The 23,404-nt window shown below is 45.1% G+C and overlaps 1 protein-coding gene across 2 annotated transcripts; it reads left to right on the forward strand.

Annotated features, from left to right (window-relative positions):
• The first annotated feature begins 1,756 nt into the window (after window positions 1–1,756).
• On the forward strand, window positions 1,757–20,067 carry GAB3 (GRB2 associated binding protein 3). Of its 2 annotated transcripts, none has more exons than XM_026035990.1 (10): window positions 1,757–1,807; window positions 2,146–2,449; window positions 8,533–8,749; window positions 9,570–10,048; window positions 13,028–13,083; window positions 14,288–14,543; window positions 15,637–15,718; window positions 17,500–17,602; window positions 18,786–18,899; window positions 19,918–20,067. In XM_026035990.1, exons 1-10 carry the CDS (start codon window positions 1,787–1,789, stop codon window positions 20,032–20,034), a joined length of 1,749 nt encoding a protein of 582 aa, XP_025891775.1. In that variant the 5' UTR covers window positions 1,757–1,786; the 3' UTR covers window positions 20,035–20,067. The 2 variants fall into 2 exon arrangements, with proteins under 2 accessions (XP_025891775.1, XP_025891776.1); XM_026035991.1 differs by having other exon boundaries at window positions 13,031–13,083.
• The last annotated feature ends 3,337 nt before the right edge of the window (window positions 20,068–23,404 follow it).

A 23,404-nucleotide genomic window follows, 5' to 3' on the forward strand; every position in this document is an offset into this window, starting at 1 on the left:
TGTCCTGCACATCTCCCCCTTGGCGTGACAAGACAGTATCCCAGGGCCAGCAAGTTCAAGACAGCACTGCACACTGGGTTCAGTGCTGGTCCCCTTCCGATGGGGAAAGAGGATATTTAGTTCATTGCAGGCACATGCCAGGGAAATAAGGAGGATATTTGACCCTTGGAGATAAACCCACATACTGAAAGGTTGCCTTTGGTGTGTCAAACCTTACTTCACATTTCTTACAGAGCAGAGCGAGTATTGGGTACTGGTGATATCAAACAGACTCAAATCTACCTTGCAACAGAGCCGTGGGTGCCTTGGAAACTCAGCACATCTATGCTCAGCATTGCTGCGCACACAGAAGTATATTGGTATATAAATTTGTTTTGTAAGTAAAGGTACATACTGGTGAAAGTTTCAAAAAAGAAAAGAGCTCTTAGGAGGGAGGTGACAGTGATGGCACAGACTATCTAACTGGGAGAAGAGGTCCAAAGCTAGTCCTTAGACCCTGTTTGTGCAGGTAGCCATGTCAGCAACTGAGTCACCCCTCTGGGCTCAGCTTCCTGATCTCTTCTCCCTCCTTGGCAAGACTTATGCACAGGTGATCTCCATCCCATTTCCATCAGGAGCCAAATTGATTTAAACAGCTTGGAAGGGGGTAATAGGTTGACTTGCTCTCAGAAGTGGCTCTGGAGAGGATCTTGTGGGCTCCTTCTACCCTGCTGTGGGCAGCCTGCCTCCCTGGTGGGGAAGGTAGAGGGTCTTGGGTGCTTTAGAGCTCCTAATACTGTTTATTTATTGTTTTAAATAGACTGATAGCTGCTTGTTCAGTCTTCAGGAGCTCTGTCTGCAGTACTTTGTTCCTTGGCTATTGTGTCTTGATTTTGGAGAACCTTTTCCTTTCAGAGTAGGGTAAAGTACTGCCTAGCTGAATGGATGTACTTTTAGATGAAATATTGCCTGAATATTTTCTTAAAGCATTTTATTCATGCATATCTGATGTAGTCTGTCAGCCTGGAAAGAGTTTTAGGGACTTTCATAATGGTTTGTCTTCCTCAGAAATTGTGAGAATATTAACAGACAGCATGAAAGGCTTCACTGCACTGCAAGGAAGTCTCTTTTGCATGAAAACCTTCTTTATGAGAAATGGACTGGGTGTTTATTTTTTAAATATATTTATAATTATATCTACTAGACCTCAGTTTCAGCAAAATCAAGCACCTGCTTACTTTCAAATTGTGTAAGATTTTGCTGAAATTGACTTTTTTTATGCTGTCGTGGAAAGTCATTCTGCAAAGTCTCAGGGAGGTTATTTTAGCCCGTGTGGTTGTTCAGATGCTGGGGTTTTTGTTTTGCTTTTTGCTCTAGTGAACTTTTGACTCTGGTGGTGAGACAACTAAAGCAGCTGCTGCCGGTGGCAGGCACCTGGACCATTGAGGGGCACCATCTCCCTTCCTTCTTGGCAGACCAAGTGAGAGGGACACTTTGTCATCAGCTCTGCCTTGCTCCCTCTGCCAGCTCCTTGAGGCCATTCTGGTTTGAACACAGTTTTACCTGTTCCTTTTCTTTATAGGCTTTGGTGAGGGGAAGAAAGCTCTGGACATCTTATTTCAAATACCCATGGTGCTGGGGCATCCTGAATTTTTCTGTTTAACTTCTTAGAAGGGAAACTCCCTTAAGGTTTGATCTTAAAATCAGAAGCTCATAAATAGCTGCTTATTAGTACTGAAATCAGTCTGAGAGAAGCTGGCTGGGTCATTTGGAAACGTTGTCTTTACTAGCAAAGGTGTTAACAGGAATGAATATGCGGCAATATGTGGTACAGTATTAAATGTTTTCATGTTACTAAAACCTTCTAACTACTTCTTTGTACACATACAATAACTAATACAGGTGAGGTATGTGCCTACATGTTGCTTGCAGCTTGAGGGCTGTGTTAGTGAAGTCAAGTTCATCTTGGCTACCTAACTGTTAGGAGCGGCAGCTCTGCCTTTCACAAATGCAAGCCAAGGGCTTGCATTTCAAATTAGAGTCATAGTTAAGCCAGTTAATTAAAATAACAATAAAATCCAAAAGATAACATGCATGTTCAGGCTGACTGACGTGTTGTGGCCAGCAGTCAGGAGGCTAAAAGTTCCCTGTTTGTGCCCTATGCAGGCATGGCGCAAGCGCTGGTTCGTGCTCCGCAGAGGCCGCATGAGCGGGAACCCGGACGTGCTGGAGTACTACAGGAACAACCACTCCAAAAAACCCATTCGCGTCATCGACCTCAATGAGTGCGAAGTGTTGAAGCACTCGGGGCCCAACTTCATCAAGAAGGAATTTCAAAACAACTTTGTCTTCATTGTGAGAACCACCTACCGAACATTCTACCTGGTAGCCAAAACCGAGGAGGAAATGCAGATCTGGGTGCACAACATCAGCCAGATCTGTAATTTTGGACATTTAGAAGATGGCACAGGTAGGATCAAGATCATGCTTATTTTAAGGGTTGGGAGGATGATATGTTTTTAGGCTCTTTCATAGCAGCACACAGGAAGTGTGGACCTTGCCAGCAGGTTTGGGATAGCAAGGAATGTGGGAAGCTGTTTCACATGGGTTCACAGCATGGCTATTGCTGAACCCTCATTTACAAGTTACCAGGATTCTCATTTCTGTTGGGTAAAAATAATAGCTGGACACTTGGTCTCACTTTGAAAAAAGATGTTGTTTATGGAAAGGCTGACTGTTATCTATATTTATTTAGTTTGGATTAATGCAAGACACCTGTTCCAAAAAAGACAGTGTCCTGCAAAAACTCTCATTTTCTCAGGTTTTGCTAGATGTGGAATGTAGATAGGTTTGTGTGTATATGTACATATATAAATCAATGACAAAAATACTGAGCTATCTTAGTCTATTAATGAGATGAAAAATAAAAAAAGGTAGAGGATAGGAGAGTATTAGAAGTGTGTGTCTAGACTTAAGAGATGGTCTTGCCAGGGAAACATGTAGGAAGCCTGTTTGCCGAGACTTACACCTGTACATACTCAGTAAGGTGAATTTGCTTGGAACATTTCCAAGAATTAGCCACTCCAAACTGCATCTAGACAGTAATTAATGCCAGGACCTGTATCATTAACTTACCTTTCAAATGAGAAAATCAGGCTCAGATAACAGCAATCTGTCATTCCCTTGATATTTCCAAGGGGCAGATACAGCAGCAATTTGAGAGCTTCATAGGAAGTGACTCAGAATTAAATCCTTGGCTGTGATAAAAGCCAGCACACGAGCAGAAGAGGGTGGTGAGATGGGGGCTCAGCCTTGTCAGAGAATTCAGAAAGGACAGCAATATGTTTCATGGGTATCATAGTGTGGCAGGGTGGATCACCGTGCCCTGGTCTGTGCACTGCAGTAGCCAGAGCACTGCTGGTGCCTGCAGCTGCTGCCATGAAGTCAAACCTCAGCCCTGTACCTTGCAAGGAAACAAAAGGCCCAGATGAGGTGTTTTATTTTAATCTACTCCAATTCCTGGCCTTCTTTAATCTTCTCTTCAGTAGTTTATTCTGAGGGGAAATGGAAGGGAGTAGGAAGTGCTCTGCAGTGTTCCTGTTATAAATCTGAGGTCTGCTGTTTTCACATTCAGTTTAGAGACCATGTGGAAAACTTGCTGACACTTATGTGCCAGTCTGAACTGCCCATGCAGGCAACTAGCATGTTAGAGCCTAAACATCGTGTTATGAGCTGGGAGCAGTGTGGAAATTGGAGTCAATAGACTTTTGCAGCTTGAACATAATTAGAGACCATTCAGAAGCTCACGTATGCTTGCTAAAACTGTGATGTGTTGCTCTTGTGTTGCTGCTTTTGCTGTGGTATTTTAGACACATATTCATCAAATCATGTGAAATGAAGGTAAGTCTTTCCATGCAGAACAAAAGAGAAAATTAACATACCTCCTTGTGCTCTGCCTGTACTGTGTTGAGGATATGCACAGGGAGACACGATTTGCAGAGGACCAGAGGAGCTGAGGCAGCAGTTATCCCTAGCATAGATGCATTTATATTGGGAAACCTCTGTTTGGTTGTGCTGGTGGAGCCCAGCATGGCTTGTACAGCTATTTTATGCCCAGGCAGTGCGTGGAGAGGGTCACAAAGCAGTGCTCCTCTGCCTGCAAAGGGTGACAGGGTACATACTCGCAGATGAGAAATGACAGCTCTTGCTGCAGCTGTTTGAAGTGTTGGCATTGCAGCTTTCTAAGCTGCTCCTGAAAGTAAATGTTCTTCCCAAGGTAACTAACAGTGCATGGCGTTTGCCTTGGTTCAGTATAGTTTGGCACTATGGTATAGTCACTGTGGTCAGTGTAAGTTAAGTTCCCAGGTATGCACTTACCTCCCTGATGAGAAATAGTCATACGCTCTTATTTACCCCCACAGCCTCTGCTGATCTGGAGTATATTCTGGTCAGGCTGCAGGGCTCCTTCAAATCTTATTTATATCCTGAGCTCTGATTTAATTCTGCACCATTTCATGGGATGCACATCACATCACATTTCAAATAGTTGCTAATTGCTTGAGCTTTTTGGAAGCACCTAAATCCCCCAAGTGCCTGTAGGTTTAAACAAATTGCCCTTAAAAATTAACATAAGAAGAGAAAAGCTCTATTAAATGCCAAATGCCTTTTTAAATGGAATGCTACTGTGTTTAAAAAAATACTCTGCAATGAATCATCAAATGAAAGACATGTGAATTGCAAGAAAGTTTAATAAGCTGTTCTATATATTAAAATGAACCTCAAAGCCCATATTACGTTGTGAAATCAATCATTCTTAATCCTTGTGTTTTTGGAAAATTTGCTGCAACTTTGGGGCTGAAACCAAACCTCCTGTTTGCTTTGCTTAGTGCACTTGCAGAGCAGTTGCAGGATCACACAGTGACTCAGCTGTAAACACAGGCCACTTGTTCTGAGCCTGTCCAGTAGCAAAGAAGCAGGATTAATAGCTGAGTCCCTGTTATCAGAGGCCTCTGCTGCTGAAGCAGCCAGACCCACATCAATGAAAGCCCTGCCAGTCTGGCAAGGCCAGCCCTAGGTGCCTCCTTCAGCGAACAAAGAGCAGGGCAGCAGCTCATGGGCAGAGCAGGCAGATGTCAGGAAGCACCTGGGCGGGCAGCGTGGGAAGGGCCGGCCCGGCAGAGCTGCCCACCCGGCTGCAGGGAGCTGTGCCGCTTGCTGGCCGTGTTCAAAACGGCAGGAGCAACCTGGTACCTCCAGGGCAAGGGAACCAGGCCTCTTCCCCCAATTTTTCTACCCTTCCTATAGAAAATGTGGCTTCTGGCAAAGCAGTGAATCCTTTGGGAGCTGCTGTTTTTGCAGCATGGAGGGCAGTAGCATGGGTTGAAAGAACACGGTGCCAGGAAGGGATCCCTAGCCCAGTGGAGATGTTATCCCCCTTGGAGCAGGTGTCCTGGTGCCACAAGCAGCCATGCCGTGTTGTGCATGCAGCTCAAATGACTGGTGAGCATGAGGTGAGTGCTTCTCATCAGGACACCTCACTTTTAAAGGTTGCAGCTGAGTGTTAAGCACTTCCCCCAGCCATGCCTTGGCAGGCAGTGTCTAAACCCAAGGGGGATCTGTATTGGAATCCCACTGGATGTAGTTGACACCCATGGTGTCACAACAGAGCTCCTGGGGCAACCCGCACCCTCGCCCCGGGGCTGCTGCCTCCTGTTTGCGCTGCCCTGTGCCCGAGGAAGCAGCTGCAGCCCCTGCTGCCTTGCTGGCAAACGGAGGGAGGAGGGTGCACGGCACCAAACCCGCTCTCAGCACTCGTGCCCGAGCAAATGCACATGCATAATTTATTCTCCCTAACTGCTGCTGCAGTGTAACTTTAATGCACACCGATTCAGTTACCGGCAGGGTTCGCAGGGGCCAGCCCGCTCTGCTCGGAGCTGCCTGCCATCTCCAAGTGCCTGAAGGTTAGCAAAGGGCAGGGCTCTGCTGTCCCCATCCCTGCAGTGCCCTGGGGTACCATGTGCTCAGTCTTTCCTGATGGGATAATCTTAGACTAAAACCTGTGAGTACCAGATGGAGTTCAAGCCTGCTACTTCTGGTTGTGCTAATAACCCGGAATGTCATTCATTTTTCTTGCATGCATTGAAAATTCATTGAGTGGGCTTTTTTTTCCATGTGTGGTCAGAGGATGAGGTGCCTGCATTTTTCTGAGATCCCTACAGAATTAACTCGGTACATATTTGATCTTCCTCAGTTTACAAGGCAACTCTTGAAGTCCAAGACATGAAAACTGGGCTACCATGTTAGCCAGCAGAATAAAAAGGGAAAAATGACCTTGTCTATTTGGAAGTTTTGGGCTGTCAACCACACTTTCCAAAAAAGAAAGGCTGTAAAAATGCGATAACTAGGATAAATAGTCCTGCTGATGTCCTGCTTTGTAAGCACCTGCTTATAATTCAGCAAGTGTTTTTTGAATAAGCTCTAATTGAAGCATGTGCCTGATGGGATCTACCATGACCCCTTAGGGCCGAAGTTAGCTGGAGGAAGCAGCAATGAGTTAATTTGGGTAGAGGGGAAGGAAAGAGTCGGCTCCCTCCCCCAGCACTTGCTCAATTTGAAGGGATGAGCCACAGGGTAGTTCTAGAAACTGCAAGTTTAACTGGCACTCAGCTTTGCTTGTTTCCTCACAGCTTTCCCTGTGTATTTTACTTTTGCTTTTGACTTTGCTCCTCTAGCAAAAACAATTTGCTTTTTTTTAACTTGTCTTTTCATTTAGCCCAAAGAGATGATGGGATGAAGCCTGAAGCACAAGTTTGCAGTCACAGGAGGTTTTGGGCTGCTTTCAGCAATGTTATTTAGTGATGCTTGTCTTAAAAGCTGTGTCCATCCACCTGATGCCCTTGCGCATGTACCTGCTGCCTCCTGGCACTGAGAAGAGGGCTGCAGCTGCATGCAGTGCAAAGACTTGGTGCTTTTGGGCTGGGTGCTAAGCAGAAGCTGCCTGAGGTGCTCCAGATCTCTCTGCTCTGTGGAGTCTGGTCTGTAGCACACATAAGCAGGCAAGGAGCTGTTCCAGTATTTTAAGCAAATTCTACACATTGGAATTACAGAAATCTCATTTCTTGCTATGCTGTTAAATGTGCTTAATGCTTGGTTTTATGAGCAGTCTTTGTATTTTTGAATTTGTCTCTTTTCTGGGTGTTTTTCCCTTTTGTAGAAGGGAGTTGCAGCTTTGACTGGTGCCTGTGCTTGGGCCAGAGATGGGTGCCTGCTGCTTGCAGTTTGCCTGGGCATCCAGTCCTGAACAGTTGTGTCAGGAAGCGCCTATGCGCAGCAGCCCTATGGGGAAAGGAGTCTGTGCCTGGTGGGAGGGCTGCGCTGCAAGGAGCAGGCACGTGCTGGGCAGCTTTCCCATAAGAAATACCCCAAAGCTGCATGCTGAGAGATACCTGACTTGCACTTGGGGCTGGCTTTCAGATGTAACTTCTCCAGATGCTGGGCTGCAGTCAGTGCTTTGCCCACATTGCTCCTCCTGCAGGTAGCCAGCATGTTGCTGCAGCTCTTGGTGTGTGTTGTAGGTTTGCTGCCATTTCTGTCCCAGGAATGGGAAGGGAGCTGGAGGGCGGTCAGTGTCTCCTGCAGCCTAGAAATGCTCCCAGTCCTCTCGAGCTGGGTCTGGAGGGGCCTGGGCAGCACTGAGCATGAGGGACTGAAAGAGGAAGGATGGGTGAAAGGCGTCATTCTGAGTCACGGTGCCCTGTGGCCTCCTTGCTGGCCCTTTTCTCAGCGAGGTAGCCAAGCCCATGCTGGCCAGTAGTGCCTATGCTGCTGCACTTGTGGCTTTGTCCCAAAGGTGACCAAGAGCAAGGCGAGGGGAGCCGGCGGGTGAGCCCTGTGGTGCAATGAATCCGGCTCTCCTGCAAGCGGCAGAGATTGGTTTCACCCTTTGAGATCTCAAAAGTGGGAAGAAATCAATCCCTTCCCTTGTCTCCATTAATTTGAAGTGTTGGAGATTAATAATTAATTATTTGTGTTAGAGAAAGCCTAAGAAACCCCTGGTGAAGCAGATGCTTCACCATGGAGGAGCCCATCACTGTGCAGGAGGTGGTGTGTCCTCCCATGAGGTGGCATCAATGGACTGCACCACTGAGGTGTCCCCTCATCTGCAGCACTGCCTTGGCCTGACCTGCCAAGGTGTGGCCAAACCCACACTTCTGCCCTGACCCACTCCCCATTTTGGGGCAGCTTTTCCCCTGGGGCTTTGAGCACTGGGATGCTGTGCGGGCCCTGCTCCCACCGTGTGGCTGTGGGCAGCCAGTGGGACCCCAGCTGTGTCCCATAGGGACAGAGCAGGTTTGAAGCCTACCTAGCACCTTTGCAGAGCAAGGAGGATGTGGCTGCAAGCTGCTTCGGACCACAGTGTCTCTTGTTAAGCATGTGGAGTGGGTTAAGGCTTTGGCCAGGTTGCCCGGAGCTGCGGGTGGTGTTTCCCGGTCCCCTAGGTGTGTGGCAGGTGCTGTGGCCGGTCCTGATCCGCGCCGTTGCCTCTCGTTGCAGGTTCTGTGGAAAGCCTGTCACACACCACATCATCACCGCAGCCCTCGCCAGCCGCCTCCACCCACGCCTCCCGTGTTGCCGACCCTTCCTTCTCTGTCGACGGGGCCGCAGCCGACCCCTCTGCTGCTGAGGAGACCCCTAGCGAGTCGGAGTCGGTCTTCCTCCCCGATTACCTCTTCCTCTCCAACTGCGAGTCGGGCAAGCTGGGTCACAACAGGTAGGGCTGATGTCTCAGCTGGCATCCGGGTCTTCTGCTCTGCAGCTCAGCCCAGGTTCCTGAGCTCAGCAGTGGGGTCATGAGCACTGGGATCGTCCAATTTACCAGGGACTTGTCTTAGCTGCAGTTACCAGAAGGGCATCGTGTTTTGGCCTTAGCGAGCTCTGAGCGGAGGCACCAACTATGCAGTGAAAACATCCAGGGAGCAGCAGCATCTCAAGTCCCAGCCCTGGGCTTCTGTCTGTAGCTTCCTAGGGAAGGGACATGTTTTGGCCCCAAGTGTGCCTTTTGCTGCATTGAATTGCTGAGTGGATCAAGTTGCAGGCATGCAGTGTTCTTGTTCCTCCCCTTCCTTTTCTAAAAGTCCCTCTGGTTTTTAATTTGAGCTCCTGCAACATGACAAATCTCTTGTTTTATGAGAACTTGGCTTTGGAAGCCACATCTTCCCCTCTCCAGGAACAAAATTTGGAGAAATAGGTGGCTCTTTTAGGTGCAGAGGCTGAAACTTGAACCGGAGCCCAGCAGTGTCTCTGCGAGTGGACTTGCTGCCATGCACAGCACATGCAGCTCTCATGCAACGTTGAGACCTGCTGCACAGCCCCCAGCAGCTGAGCAGGACTAGCTGAGCAGCTACCACAGTTTGCACAGGGTCATGGTGGGCCAGCTCTCAGCCGAGGAGCTCCTGCGGTGGTGTGCGTACTGGCTGGCCATGGGGTGCCCATGGTGATCTCCTGCTGGCTGGGTTGAGTGGAGCACATTTGCTTGGTTGCAATCACAAGAAAAGGAGAGGGATTCTCTTTGATTTCTTTCTCCCATGCAGATGTGATAGCTGGTCAAACTCTGACCGATCACTGGAGCAGACCTCATCGGACGACGTTTTTGTAGACTCTTTGCAGTCCCAACCCTCCTTGTACCTTGTGCAGCCATCCAGTGCTGGTGCTGTGCACCAGGATGGGGCTCCTGTGGCAAACCATGGAGATGTCTCCGGGAACATAGACATTACTGGCCCATCCTGTGACTTTTCCTCCTCATCTCCATTGCTGGGAACACCACTAACACCAACTTTGCAGATTGACAAGAGCCAAAACGCGCTGCCCTATGGAGTGACCAAGCTGGATGTGCTATCTAACACTCCGCCGCCCCGACCACCAAAGCCTACCCACTTCTGTGACAGGAGAGGGGAAGAGTCCAGTACTGGAGCCCTCCACAATGGTCACGTGGGGATCTGCCGGGCCCAGGTTGCTTTGGTGCCGAGGAGAATCTCCTTGTCCAGTTTAGACAACGTCAGGAATTGGAAAGGTAAGTGCATTTCTGCAAGACAGCAAGGTATGCCTGGGGCAAGGGATGGAGCTGCCCTTGCATGCGGAACAGACATCGTGCCATCTTGCATGCCCCTTCTAAAATAAGGGTCTTCAAAGGAGGCAAAGCTCTGCCTCCCTGCCCAGTGCTCACACTTGTTTTTCCCATTCTTTTTAAATCCTGGTAGGCCTAATAGTCAATGGGCCTTCTTTTCGCACACTAGTATTTTAGCTTCCACTGCAAACTACATACTGAAAGCTCTATCAGCTGTATGTGGAGAAATAGGTAAGAGAAATTCAGACTTGGAATTCAGAAATAGGCTAGGAATTCTGCCAAGTATCACCAGGTGCCTCTACAGCCTCCTGTCTGGAAAAAAAATACACAACTTAAAGCAATCCCAAATGCTTGTTTCCAATTAAGTTGCGAGCAGAACTGCAACCTGTCCCTCAGTTACATTCCGCATCTGCTCCTGCAAATTCCCATCAGCATGTAAACACAGACAGCAATTTAGCTGTGATCTCTGCAGGGTGACTCATGACTTGTTCATTTGTGATGCTCCCTTCTCTCCCCAAAAAGAAAGCAGCCAACAAATAATGAAACAAATGAAAAGCCAGCCAGCAAAGCAGACAGTGCCAGCTCTATTTCTGCAGGTCAAAACGTGAGCTTACACAAAAATGCTTTCTGAGCTGTGCTGTTCTGCTGCCTGTAGAAGAAGGATGTCTTTTTGTCATTTTTCACATATTTAGAGTCAAGATCTGGAAGCCAGAAAGATGCTGGTGATGTAATTCCAGACAAACCAGGGGCTCTGTGTCCTTGAGCAAATACCCCTGTTGTGTCCTTGCATTTCATGCAGGGCAGCTTGAAAACCAACCACAGAGCAAGAGTCTCTGCTGCAAACAAAGCTGTGCTCTGAGCGGAGGTGACTTCCTCGCTTTTCTTGAAATGTTGTCATCTCACAAAAGGAATAGTCAAAAATCTACAACCTTCCAGGTGTCAAAATTCAGCATGCATAGAATTAGAAAGTTTTTATTTTGTGGAACCACAAAACATACAGAAGCAGATGAAATTTCTAGCAGGAATTGACTGAATATTTTGCAATGAGGCACCGTTTTTGAGGAGGAGGAGAGTGCAGGTATTTACGAAGACAAACTGTATTTAGATTCCTTCAGTTTGACCTTGAATGTTTTGTGGCTAGTAGGTCTTTCTCCTAAGACACAAAGCTTAAACATGGAGACCTTTGCCCAGCCTGTTTATCAACATGTACAAAACAGTTCCTGGAAGGTTTGTGGAGAAACACCCATCAGTGGAACTGGTGTTCTTGACTATTGGTTTTGGTTGCAAGCTCTTTGAAAAATGCTGCTCTTGCTTCCAGACATGTGCCACTTGAACACCACCTGGAATAGTTGGAATAGTTAATGCTTGTCCCTTTCCTCTTATGCCAAAATAATTGTAAGAGGATTAAGTGTCCAAATGTCATATTCTGCTAATGTGCTGCAAGGTTCTCTCTGCCTGACAGAGGGCAGCAATGAATTAATATGTTGCTGTTTTCTTACCCCAGGCATAGCTGAAATGTGCAACTTGAAAGTTTGAATTGAAATGTTTAACACACAAAATACAGAGGGGAAAAAAAGCACAGAGAAAGTAGCTGCTTCTCACTGGCTCCTAGAGTGAGGCCACCTGAGTTGCTAGCTCAGTTTTGGATCTTAACAACCTGTGAAATCTGCCTGCGTTAACCCAGCTAATGGAAATAGGTCTGGCAGCTCCACAGGGCCTGGGCTGCAGAGGCAGCCTGTGCTGATGCCCCTTGCAAGTGAGGAATGAGCCCTATCTGCACAAGGCACCTGGATCTTGGTGCTGCTGTGTATGCTACAGAGCTGTGCCTCAATGTCTGTTTGCTCAAGTATGTTGAAATATGTATGTATATGCATGCATATATACACACACATATTTATATACTGACTCTGAAAGTTGCTCTGTTCTGGTTTAGGGCTTCCATTGTCTTTTACACTTTTCTAACAGAAAATAGATCCCAGTAAGCATATAGACTGTACTAATTGGATTACAGGGTTTTTTAATATTCCCAACAAAAGACTCTGTAGAAGCATAGACAAGCCTTTTTCTCCAAAGAAAAGCATTTTCCACAAAAGATGGATGGTAATTTGAAGCATGGATACAGATACATATTTATGTGTATATATATGTGCATATATATATAGAGTATATATACAGCCATATAAATGTGTTAGAAGGTTGGCAGGTAGGAGAGAAGGTTGGTGAGTAGTCTTCTTTCCTTCCATTCCTCTGGTTCCTTTTTTACTATCCTTGAAAATTAGCTGCAATGACCAACCATTATTCAAAGTAAAATACTTGAAGCATCTTCGAAGGTTGGTTGTCTTACTATTCGGTAAAATAAACTTGACCTAACCCAAGATGAAAGTCAGTCCACACAAGGGGGCAGTGTGACCAGGGACCTTCTCACTGACTGTTTATTTCTGTGCACGTTGAACCTCTTGCAAAATATTAGCATTTCCCATGGCCTGAAGGAGAATTTCTCCTTTGCCCTCATGTTCCCTCCTGTGATAGCTGTACAATAACATGTGCTCAGGATCTCTGAATACCCCTGTCTGCAAGTAGAACAGAAACTGGGTTCAAATTTTATTTCTGCTTATCTGTTTGATCTCCCCACTGCATCAGTCTTCTCCCCAGCTGCTCATAATTACAGGAAGCATATTACAATGGGATTGTACATGAGCGTGTTTTTTAGATTCATCGTATTTAAAATGGATGTAATTGCTCTTGAAATGTTACTAAGTTAGTTCTGGTCTTAAGTTTTGTTGGATTGCCTCATTTAGGATAAATAACAAGGAATATGGGGTCTTTATAAAGTGCTAATTATTTTAGAAGTCTATGATTTACTTAGTTATTTCCTTAAGGTTTCACTGGCTTATCAGAATTTTAATCATTGGTTTTGTATTGCAGCAGACATGGAAGGCAGTTCTTTGAGGAGCCGGGATAAGAGGCTTAGCTTGAATTTGGTAAGTATCTGTTTGCATACACCTAAATGCAGGCGCTTGATGAACTGCAGGAAGTGAATTGTTCCACATCCTGGATCCTTTCCTGTGCTCAGCCAAAGAATAAAAAAATAGAAGCACTGGGCTTTAAACTACATTTGTGCTGCTGCTTGTCCATCTCAGTGCTCCAGCACAAGTAACCCAGCTACTGCGTGAGGCCATGGCTCCATTTGGGCTCTTATTGATTCTGTCTTGGACCATCTTCCTGGGCGGGGAGACCTGGCAGGGAATGATGTGAAATAGCCTTCACAACACAGGAAACCTGGAAGAGAGAGGAGAGGTCATCACAAGAGCACCCTGATGGAGTCAGATCTGCTGCAGAGAGGGAAGACAACAGGCTTGAGAAATATTCAACCAAGAGCACTCAAGAAAACTGCTTATCTCTTGGGCGGGGGGGGAAGGTCTAAAGATGTCTAGCATTTTGTCATCCTCATCTTCAGGGCACATGAAATTCTCTGCTTTCAAAATTCCTGTGATTCAAGCAGCTGCGAGTCTGCAGCTTCATGACTCAGCATTGCATAGACATGAGTTACATGTAGCAGCGTTGCACCCTGTAATAGGCCTCCTGCCTGAAGCTGCACACCGTCTCTTGTTTGGAAGAGACTTTGCTGCTTATATGCAAGATGTATTTTTCTTACTCTTGAAAGCTGCAATGTTTGCAATCAACACCTCTCCGTACTGAGCTGGCACTAACCTGCAAGAAATGAATTTCTAATGTTTGTTCCCAGCTATAGAAGTAGCCCGTGTCTCTGTTTCCTTAGCTTTCACATATGCAAAAATCTAGTTCATCAGATGTTCTCCTCTCAGATTTTTTCTTTTGTACGGAAGGGCTTCCTTCATTTTATAGGTCAAAAGTGTTACTTGGAGAGGCAAGAGCAACCAACCCTGTTGAATTCATAGGACTTAACCTACTTAAATCTGGTCCTAGTTTCCAACAGAGATTTGTGAAGCTCAGAAGCGAATGTCCCAAACCTGGAATGAGTATCTGAACCCAATTGTTTGACTCATGTCATTCCCTCTTCTGCCTCCCACAAAGTTCACGTCAGGACTTTCCTGGCCCGAGGCCCCATACAGCTCTGCTGACATCTTGTAGCCCTAGCTGGGTTATAGGGTGTTAGCTATTGATTTACTGACCTGTTTCCCTTTCTTTTTATTCCTACTTCTGAAGCCGTGTCGATTCTCCCCGCTTTACTCGACTGCATCAGACAGCACGGAGGACAGCTATGTGCCCATGCGCCCCAGCACCTCCCCATCCATCCCTGGCTCCAACTGCTCATCCGATGGCTACATTCCCATGAGCCCAGGCTCAGCCATATTTACCTTCCCGGTCATCAGCACTGAAAAACTCACCAGCCCCCTGCCCGAGCTTCCCTCAGACGTGGAGCCCCCGCCAGTGAACCGAGACCTCAAGCCTCGTAGGAAATGTAAGGCCTGACCTAATGAGGAGTTGGAAGCGAAGGGGGACACTGGTGACCTGTTTTGATAGTGTCCTTGGCACATTGTAGCAGTGTAGTGGCTTTTAGTGCTGTAACATGGTAGGTTACATCTGCAGGGGCATCTGCAAGCAGAGAAAAAGCAGCTGTGTCTACTTTTGTGATCCGAGACACCGTGATTGCATTAGCATAGTGCAGGGGTGTTCACATGCACCCTGACACTTGTCCTGCCTATACACTGACTGCAGACAGCCGAACAGATAAAATCACAGAACAAAAATAGTCCTGCACTGCTGTCTCACCAGCTCCCTGATGTTCCAGGGACAGGACATTTAACCATGTCAGACTTTCTGTGTGATCTGTTGATTAAATCTGTATTTGGTAGGTGCAGCTGTCTTGGTTTAATTAGGAATTTCCTGCAGATGCTTTTACTGGTGATAATTTTCTGCTCCCACTTTCCATGGCACCTCCAAATCTTGGAGCGTTGCATTTACCGAGGATATACTGGGGATGAAATTCAACTTGGCAGAGCAGTTGTTGCCTAAGCACAACCTATATGGATGCTCTCTGTGTTACAGGGCTCCAGAGAAACCAGTTCAGGAAATGCTCCTGTGAGGCAGGGGCAGAAGTTTATGTGACTGAGTGGGAAGCAAAGCAGGCTTGGATCATCTCTTAGAAGGTTTTGAGAAATGTGCATTGATTGGTGAGGGGGAGGATCTTTGCCTCTGCATGCAGGACCTTTGGTTTAGAGGACAGCCCATAGCTCTGTCTTGACTTCCCCTGTCAAATGCAGCATTTGCAGATGAGATTTGAGGCAAGTACATAGTTCTAATGGCAGGTTCTGCTCTCCTGCTGACCACTGCATTTTTTTCTGTTGATTTAGGAAAACAAGGGACTTTGCTTTCCTGAGCTAATAGAATTGGGAGATGTTTTACTGTTTTCTCTCTTAGTTATATCAATTGTGCTTTTGCTCTATGAAATATACTATTTAGGTTCTTGCTATTAATATAAAACTGTATTTTTCTGACAAATGGGTACCTTTCTTGGGCTCTCAATTCTTTTTGTAAAATTCCTTTACTTGCAGCACGGCCTCCTCCACTGGACCTGAGAAACCTCTCCACAATCCGCGAACATGCGGCCGTGACCAGGATGTGGACTGTGCCTTAGTAAGTGAACAAGAAACCTGCCATTCCAATCTTTTAAGCATTAACATTGTGGCATGGAGTTAAGACTAACTTATCACATTCCACAAGAAATAGTTTCCTGGCAAAGTCTACATGCAAAAATTCCACAGGACTCCTTCCAGCATCCTGAAGGCTTTTGCTGTCTGTAAGAAGTAAGGATCCCTTTCAAAACAGACAGATACAGTGTGTTCAACCTCATGTGGTGCTATCAGGAGTGTTGTGGTTTGGATCTCTTGTAAATTAGGGTTTTCTGAAAATTCAGATAGTCTCTTCTAAAGGTTCCTTTTGAAACAACTGAAGCTAATCTGCATTCAGGTATGGCTACTGTGGTGGCTGAAAACTTTGAAATTTTTCTCTTTTTTTGTGTTTTTCCAAAATGATAGAGCCATTTTGGTTCTTGCAGAGTTATATAGCAGAGGAGAGCTTTGCTGAGAGAGAGAGAGAGAGCTAGTTAAGATAATGATTTACCTAACTTGTTGTCTGTGTTTGTATTCTGCCATGAAACAAGCAAATTCAGGCTTAATCTACTGTAATCTTTTGTCAACTTGAAACTAGATATGCTGTAAAAGAAATGCTTTTGACCCTAGAGCTGCAGATATTACAAAGAAATTGTAGTGCTGGGCTCCATAGGCAGTGAGAGGAGGAGCCCTGAGATACTGGAGAGCAGGGGATGGCACCAGAGAGCGGTCAGGGGAATGGCTCAGCTCCTGGGGAGAATGTGACATCCCATTCTGTGGGAATGTGCAAATAAAGCCAAAAAAATCTCACAAATCTTTTGCCCAGTGCCGAACAGAGCAGCCCACTCTCCCTCTCCAGGTAGCCCATGTGCAAAACCGACCCAAGGTGTCAGTGAGAGGCAATTCCTCAATTGCAGAGACCTCTTCCAGCCCATCAGGCTGAAGCTGGTTAACCTCTTGAGCGCTGGGGTGCTTGTTGCAAGCTGTGTGTTGCTTGTTAGGACAACCCGCTCGTCTGCTCCCGAGCATCCCTGTTAGAGCACCATGGTTAACTAATGCTGACACAATACAGAGTCCTGAAGAATAACAAGCTCTGAGGGAGTTTGCATGTTTTATATTAACAAAACCAAAAAAAAAAAAAAAAAAAGAGTGTGCCCGGAACTAATAAAGCAAAAGGGATTACTATTCATTCTGCATGAAGTAACTATTTAATTTCTTAACTAACTCCACTGTGCCAGCTTGCAATAATTTACTCATGATATACTTCTGACAGCTGTGTTAGTTGGGGGGGAGAAATTCCTTGTAAAATTGAGCTGCAGCCCTCTCCACAGCACAAATAGCATGTGTTTATGCTGTGTTTAAAGCCAGCCAAGATGTTCCATACACACCTCCAGTAGCTGATTAATTGACTTGAATCTCCAAAATGTGGATACGCAGACAACAAAGTAACTACTCCATCAGCACGTATTACCTACAAGAATGATGTTTGCCTCTGTGCCCTTGTTGGAGAATTGCTCCAAAGGTTTGTGCTTTCTGTTATGCAGACATGGCAAACTTTTATAACATGAAGGAAAAAAAAAAGAAACAAAAACAAACAAACAACAAAAAAAACACAACAAGAGCAAAGACACTCATAGGACTATAACACATTTTCTTTAAAACTAATGAACATTTTTGGACATCCTCTCCAAAAAGGCTGCAGCATTAGTGTGATTTTATTCACCATATGGACAGTGTCAGGCTTTGGCTTCATTTCAGAGCATCTGTAAGATGCTTCCTTAACCTCTCCTGTGTTTTTCTTCATAGCAATCGAATGAGCTTTATCTCACCAGAAAGAGACGGTATTAATTCAGCAAGAATATTTGCCAATTCAGTTTCCGGAGAAGAGGAAGAAAGTTACATTCATATGGTAATCTTCATTTTCACACAGCCATCCTTTGCTTTATTCTGCTCTGTCACACTGATGGAGAATGCAGAAGTTTGTTTTCTAAGAAAAAATGTTGAGGAGGTTTGTCCTTTGCCTTCTGCTTAAAAAATAATGATGAAACGGTTTTAAACCAAAGACACTGGGTCTGATTTACAGGGAGATAGGGAAGCCCTTCTTCTGCTCTGCAGAACTCAGCTGTTCGCCCACGAATGTTGCTGAGCAGTTCCAAGAGATCACAGGGATCAGCCATATTTACATGAGAACTCATTAAGGCAAAGGAAAATTAAATCTTTTCACCTTTTAAAAGTGTGCCCTGCAAAATCTCCTAGGAAATGACAGAAAGCCGTTAGTGCACTTCCTAAAGAAACACACCAAATATTGTGCAGAAACAGAACCCCCATTAAAGTCTCCTATTGCTTCTGCTTTGGCTGGTGGTACTAACCCCACTTCCCATCCCATGAAAGAGGAACATCTGGCTTTGTGGCTTCCTTTTCTTCATTCATTCTTTAATGATGTCTTGCAAAAGACCAGAATCTCAGTTTCTTTTGAATTTTAGGTGGAAATAGATGTCAAAACCCTTGATCTGAGTCAGTGTCTACAAATCTGGCTCTGTATCCAAAGCCCGATGGCAATGGGAGAGTGTATTGCAGAACTGATACTGTCCACAAATGAGAGCTTCAAAATTTAGCCCACACCTCTGTTAGGTTCCAAATCTGCTCCCTGAGGCAGCTCCAGATGTAATCATTCCCATTTGATTTTCCTGTCAATTAAAACTTTCCACATATTTGTGGTCATATGCAATTTTTCCTGATATTAATATTCACCTGATAAATATGAAGTGAATTAATCTGAGCCTTCCAAAGCCTTGTTTTGGGAAGCTGGGCACAAATCTCTCCTGATTTATAAAATCAGAATGAGAATGAGACCAGTTTGCTTGTTTTGCTATAACTGCAGGGAGAATGAGGCTTCTGAATTTGTTGTACTGTTCCACAGCCAATTAATGTTATCCTGTGGTTAGTCAATAAATATACCCTTGGAACAGAAAATTGGGTGGGTGCTGACTTTCCTCATTTGCCTTCTGCCAGATGAGTGTAGCACCTCACAGGGTTGTCTTTCCCTTTAGGATCATGGTTTAAGAGTATTAAAAATTCTTCTTTCTTGACAGGACCACAGACAGGCAACATCTCCATACAATGGTGCTTTTCCATGGACAAGGAAATCTAACCTTGATTACTTAGCATTGGATTTTAATTCTGCTTCCCCATCCCCTGTACAGAAGGTATGAGTCATTTTTGAAAACCCCATAGCCCACTATCTCTTTCTCTGGGAGGAAAACCTAACAAAGGTTCACACTCTGCTAGGTCTCATAAGTACAATGAAGCCAGTCGTGTTTCCAGCTGATTGCATTCATAACAGGCTCAAGATTAGCAACATAAAAGCATGATTAGAAGGGATGACAAAGTGTCCTTAGCATGACTCATAGTGATGCCCTCAGCATGTGCTCAGCAGAGGACACAGGACAGCACTGAGGAGTGCAGCTGTAAGGGTGTAAGGGCTCATGGGCAAGCTTGTTAGTGCTTGCAGGATCTCCACACGTTATTTATTTTTCGTCAAGTATCCACGAACCCTTTCCTGCTGTTTTTTTCCCCCCTTCCAAATCTCTCTGCAGTAACAAACATAGTCTATGATAAATTCACAAGGTAAAATTGTATTATCTCTTGAACTATGGCAAAATATGCATCTTTATCCTTGTATCACCAGAAGTACTTCAGTTTCTTTAGCAAATTTGAGAAAACACAATTCTTGTTTCAAACAGTTTCCAGTCTACCTGGGCATTGATCAGGTAATTAATGTAATATTCTGCAAAGCAGGGAGCTATTGTCCAGTGGGCTGCCATGGAAGTTTTGTATCCTATGTACCATTTTCCCCATCAGTTAATATTCTTTCAAGCAAGAGACTTCTAGGCCTTATTTAAAGCCTCCCTTTAGATAAGATACTGGTAGGTTATCCCTACAGCAGGATCATTTGGATAACAAGAAAGTGATTATCCATATGGAAATAGCCAGAACAGCATGTTTCTCTCACTGTGCTGGGCTGAGTGACAAGGTGACAGATGGATAGTTATATCTAAAGCAGGCTGTAAGGCAATGCTTTTGTCAGCTGATGTCACTGTGAGCTTCAAGGTGAAATGAAGCAACCAGAGAATCAAGGAAACGAAGAACAGAAAATCAAGCAAAGTGTGACTAGCATCCCTTTTCATCCTGAAATATGTTATTTCTTTTCTCTCTCTCCCACAGAAACCTTTTCTCTCTGAGGAGCAAAGAGTGGACTATGTCCAGGTAGATGAGCAGAAGACTCAGGCTTTACAGAACACTAAGCAAGAATGGACAGATGAGAGGCAATCTAAAGTTTAAAGGAGGAAGGTTTGGGATTGAAGGATTTTTTTTTTTTTTTTTTGCACTGGAACCACAATGTTAATAAAGCAGCTATCACAGTAGAGTTCAAAGGCAAAGAGAGTTGCAAGATGCTTATGGACTCTGGAGGAATTACATTTTCAAAAGAAAACATTTGATTTCAGCTGGAAAGAGTATGTTGAATGAGTGGTTCACTGATGATTAAAGTAATGCATTACTTTTTTTTACTGCCCTTACCAGTAAGCTACATGGTACCATTTTCTGGCATGATTCTTAGACAAGACATAGACTTAATGTTAACAAATCCACTACATGTTGCATTAATCTAGTTAGTCCTGTCTTCTCCCTCTGTTGTGTAATTCCTAGTTGCTAAAGCTATTTTTTGATATTCCTTCAAATACTGCAGGTGCTCAAATGGCTTATGGCAATGGGCATCTGACAGCTGTTGGTGACTAATCAACTAAGGGCTAAAATACTGAAACAATAAAAAAGAACTTTTTGAATACATAGTGCTTAAGTAAAGGGAATTGTGGAAAATAATTTTCCCCTGGGTTGCAAAGGTCAGACTCTGAGCTGACGTTGTTAGAAATTCAAAACAGGACTATGCACCGCCGGAACTGGAAAGCCTGGTCTCTGACCCTCCAGATGACGGTCATCATATTAATCTTCTCCCCATTGCGGCTTATACATGTTGTCTCTACATCTGATTACTACTGATATTTTCTCCCTATCTTGAGAGAGTTTCTTCAGCCCAGCATAGCTGCTCCTCTAGCAGGAGACCGCAGCTGCACAGCTTTTGCGTGGCCAGCAGGAAGAAAGGGAAGCTGTACGCCTGTTTCTGCAAGTCTTGGGAGAACTGGCAAAGGATCAAGAATGCTTTCATCTGAACTGCGGGAGAAATACAAGTGGAATTGCTGGTAGCAGTCGTCAAACCAATTGTTTCATTAGACACACCCCGATGACAGCGAGCATTAGGAAGCGCCGTGCGGTCCGAGGAGCAAGCAGGCCTGCCAAAATACAGCAACAACAATGTGCTTACGCAGTGTGAGGACCTCTGGGCTCAGGAAGCTTATCTACCTTGGGACTTGTTATGGATACTATCTCAGGATCGCATACGTGTATAGTTTATAACATATTTAACTTTAAAATCCTGGCTGCAATCTTTATTTTAAGGTGGCACGTGGCCTCTCAAATAAAGGCAGTATGCAGCACCATTGCATTACCCCACGCTGGATTTGATCTTGGAGCCTTTTCTCTTGCAAGTAAGTCCCACTAGCCATATAAGGCCTATTCCTGTTAGCAGGGATAGAGAACCAAGATGTGTTATGAGGGTTTTGCCTCTTTGACAGGGCCAATTCATTGGCCTCCCTTCGTGTGCCTGTTGTTACCACATTATACAACTGTAATTTAACATCCAGATGATGCCAATTTACCAAGCAAGGTCATGAAAGTGTCATCACAGAAGTTGCTGACCTTTCAAGGTTCCTGCTTATATTTCATGCCTGTGTTCTGCATCGGGGGCATTTTGGAAGGCTGAGGGACGCAACTGAGTCCAACATCCTGCTACAAATGGCAGCTTAACTAATAGAAACACCATTTTTTTTCTCCTACCTCAAGATAGCTGAAGTGCTTGCAACCCTTGCATATTCTTTAGAGAAAAATCAATGCTGAGAACCCACGATGATCAGTCTCTTAGCTTCTGCTGCAAGAACAATGAGCTTCACTGGCCCCTTTACTGACCCTGTGGCAAACTGCATGGCCAGCTCTGCAGGCAGACCAGCTCAGAAATACCACCATGCTCCAGAACCCTGCAAAGCATCGGAAACCTCCACAAATTGCACTCTGCTCCTGCAGATCCCAGTTGCACAGCAGTGGCATGGGAGCCACAGATTCAGATTGTGACAATATACAAAGCAGTTCATGTTTTACAGGAGTGTTTCTTTTCAAGCTTTCAGAATATCCTCTGAAATGGAAACATTATTGAAGACAGTCAATTCCCTTGCTATTCCAGTTTCTTGTGAAAATATTTAAGCCTTCACAAACATGGCTCCTGCATTCAGAAGTTTAGAAAATGCAGATCTCTTCCAGTAGTTTTCTTTTTTGAATAGATTTGAACATTTAGGCTGGACATGAGTCTTCAGATTAGAACAGACCCCCTTTCAATTTATGTGTGTTTCCTTCCCTGGAGATTTGTTATTTTGTTCAAACACAGCTTAATTGCATCTAAGTTTCACTTCTTAAGCAGAAAAACTTTTTGATCAAAAATAACCTTTTTTTTGGCTAAAAGGTTGTAGGTTTTTTTGGTTCTCATATTTTTATCTACTGCTTTAGAGCCTGTGACATGTGTCCTTATGCATGTGTAATGCGTGAAACAGGATCAGAAAAAAAATGTAAAGCAGTCTATTCCCAAAACCTTTTTCTTTTTTCCTTTTTCACTGTTAGTTAGGTTTTACAATGCTACCAATAGTGTAAAGACAAGGAGGATGGTGTGGGGAAAGGCAAAAAGCCAGATCTGCTGCGGTCACCCCCGCATCATTAAAGATTTTGCCCCTGGTGGAGCTGCTGTGGTACCTAACTGCCCTACTCGTGAATACTGAAGTGGCAACTGCTGCGTCCCAGCCCCAGCATCATAGCAGCCTGCTGGGGAGACAGGAGGCACATTAGAGGCACTTAATTAACTTTGTTCCTAAATAGTGAGGGCCAAAGAGAAAAGACAAACTGAAAGCACTTGAAAATTGCAGCAGCTTTGGACAGTGGCTTATTTGCAGTGTCCCTTTACTCCGGGGCTATCCTTTTGCTATTGTAAGTAGTTACTTCAGGTTTTTGGAGCCGGTGTGGAGCGAGGCTCTGTGTACGTGAGGCAGCCTGGAATGTGTGAGACAGCAGCACCAAGCAAGCAGGTCAGCTGCAACTGGACACATCGCTCAGCAGAGCTCCTAGGCAGAGCTGAAATGCACAAACATGCTAAAGGATTTCAGTCCTGATGGAAAAACTAGGAAGAATCCAGGTGGGATCCAAGGCACTCAGTCCAACAGAGGAATGGGCCCCTGGCCAGCACCCAGGCCCTGAAGGGAGCAGTGTGAGTGTGATAGGGATACTGCCCGCCGCCCGCGAGCGCGGGAACTACCTGCGTCAAACACCTGCTTGGAGTCTGTCTAAAGAACCGTAAACAAGTTAATCTGATCTGAACTTCTTTCCTCAACAGCAGGATTTCAGTACTTGTTGAAAGTTACAGGGATTCTTAACTTGTGTACCCAGTTAGGGGTTATCATGGCCATTTTCTGCAGCCGTTCAAGGATCACTCATTTGAGCAAGGACCGCAGGATCCAAGACTCTCTTATACTTTGGACTAAAATATATTTTTAATTTC

The sequence above is a fragment of the Nothoprocta perdicaria genome, unplaced genomic scaffold (assembly GCF_003342845.1).
Source record: "Nothoprocta perdicaria isolate Ctin4 unplaced genomic scaffold, notPer1 scaffold_17, whole genome shotgun sequence".
Classification (NCBI taxonomy): Eukaryota; Metazoa; Chordata; class Aves; order Tinamiformes; family Tinamidae; genus Nothoprocta; species Nothoprocta perdicaria.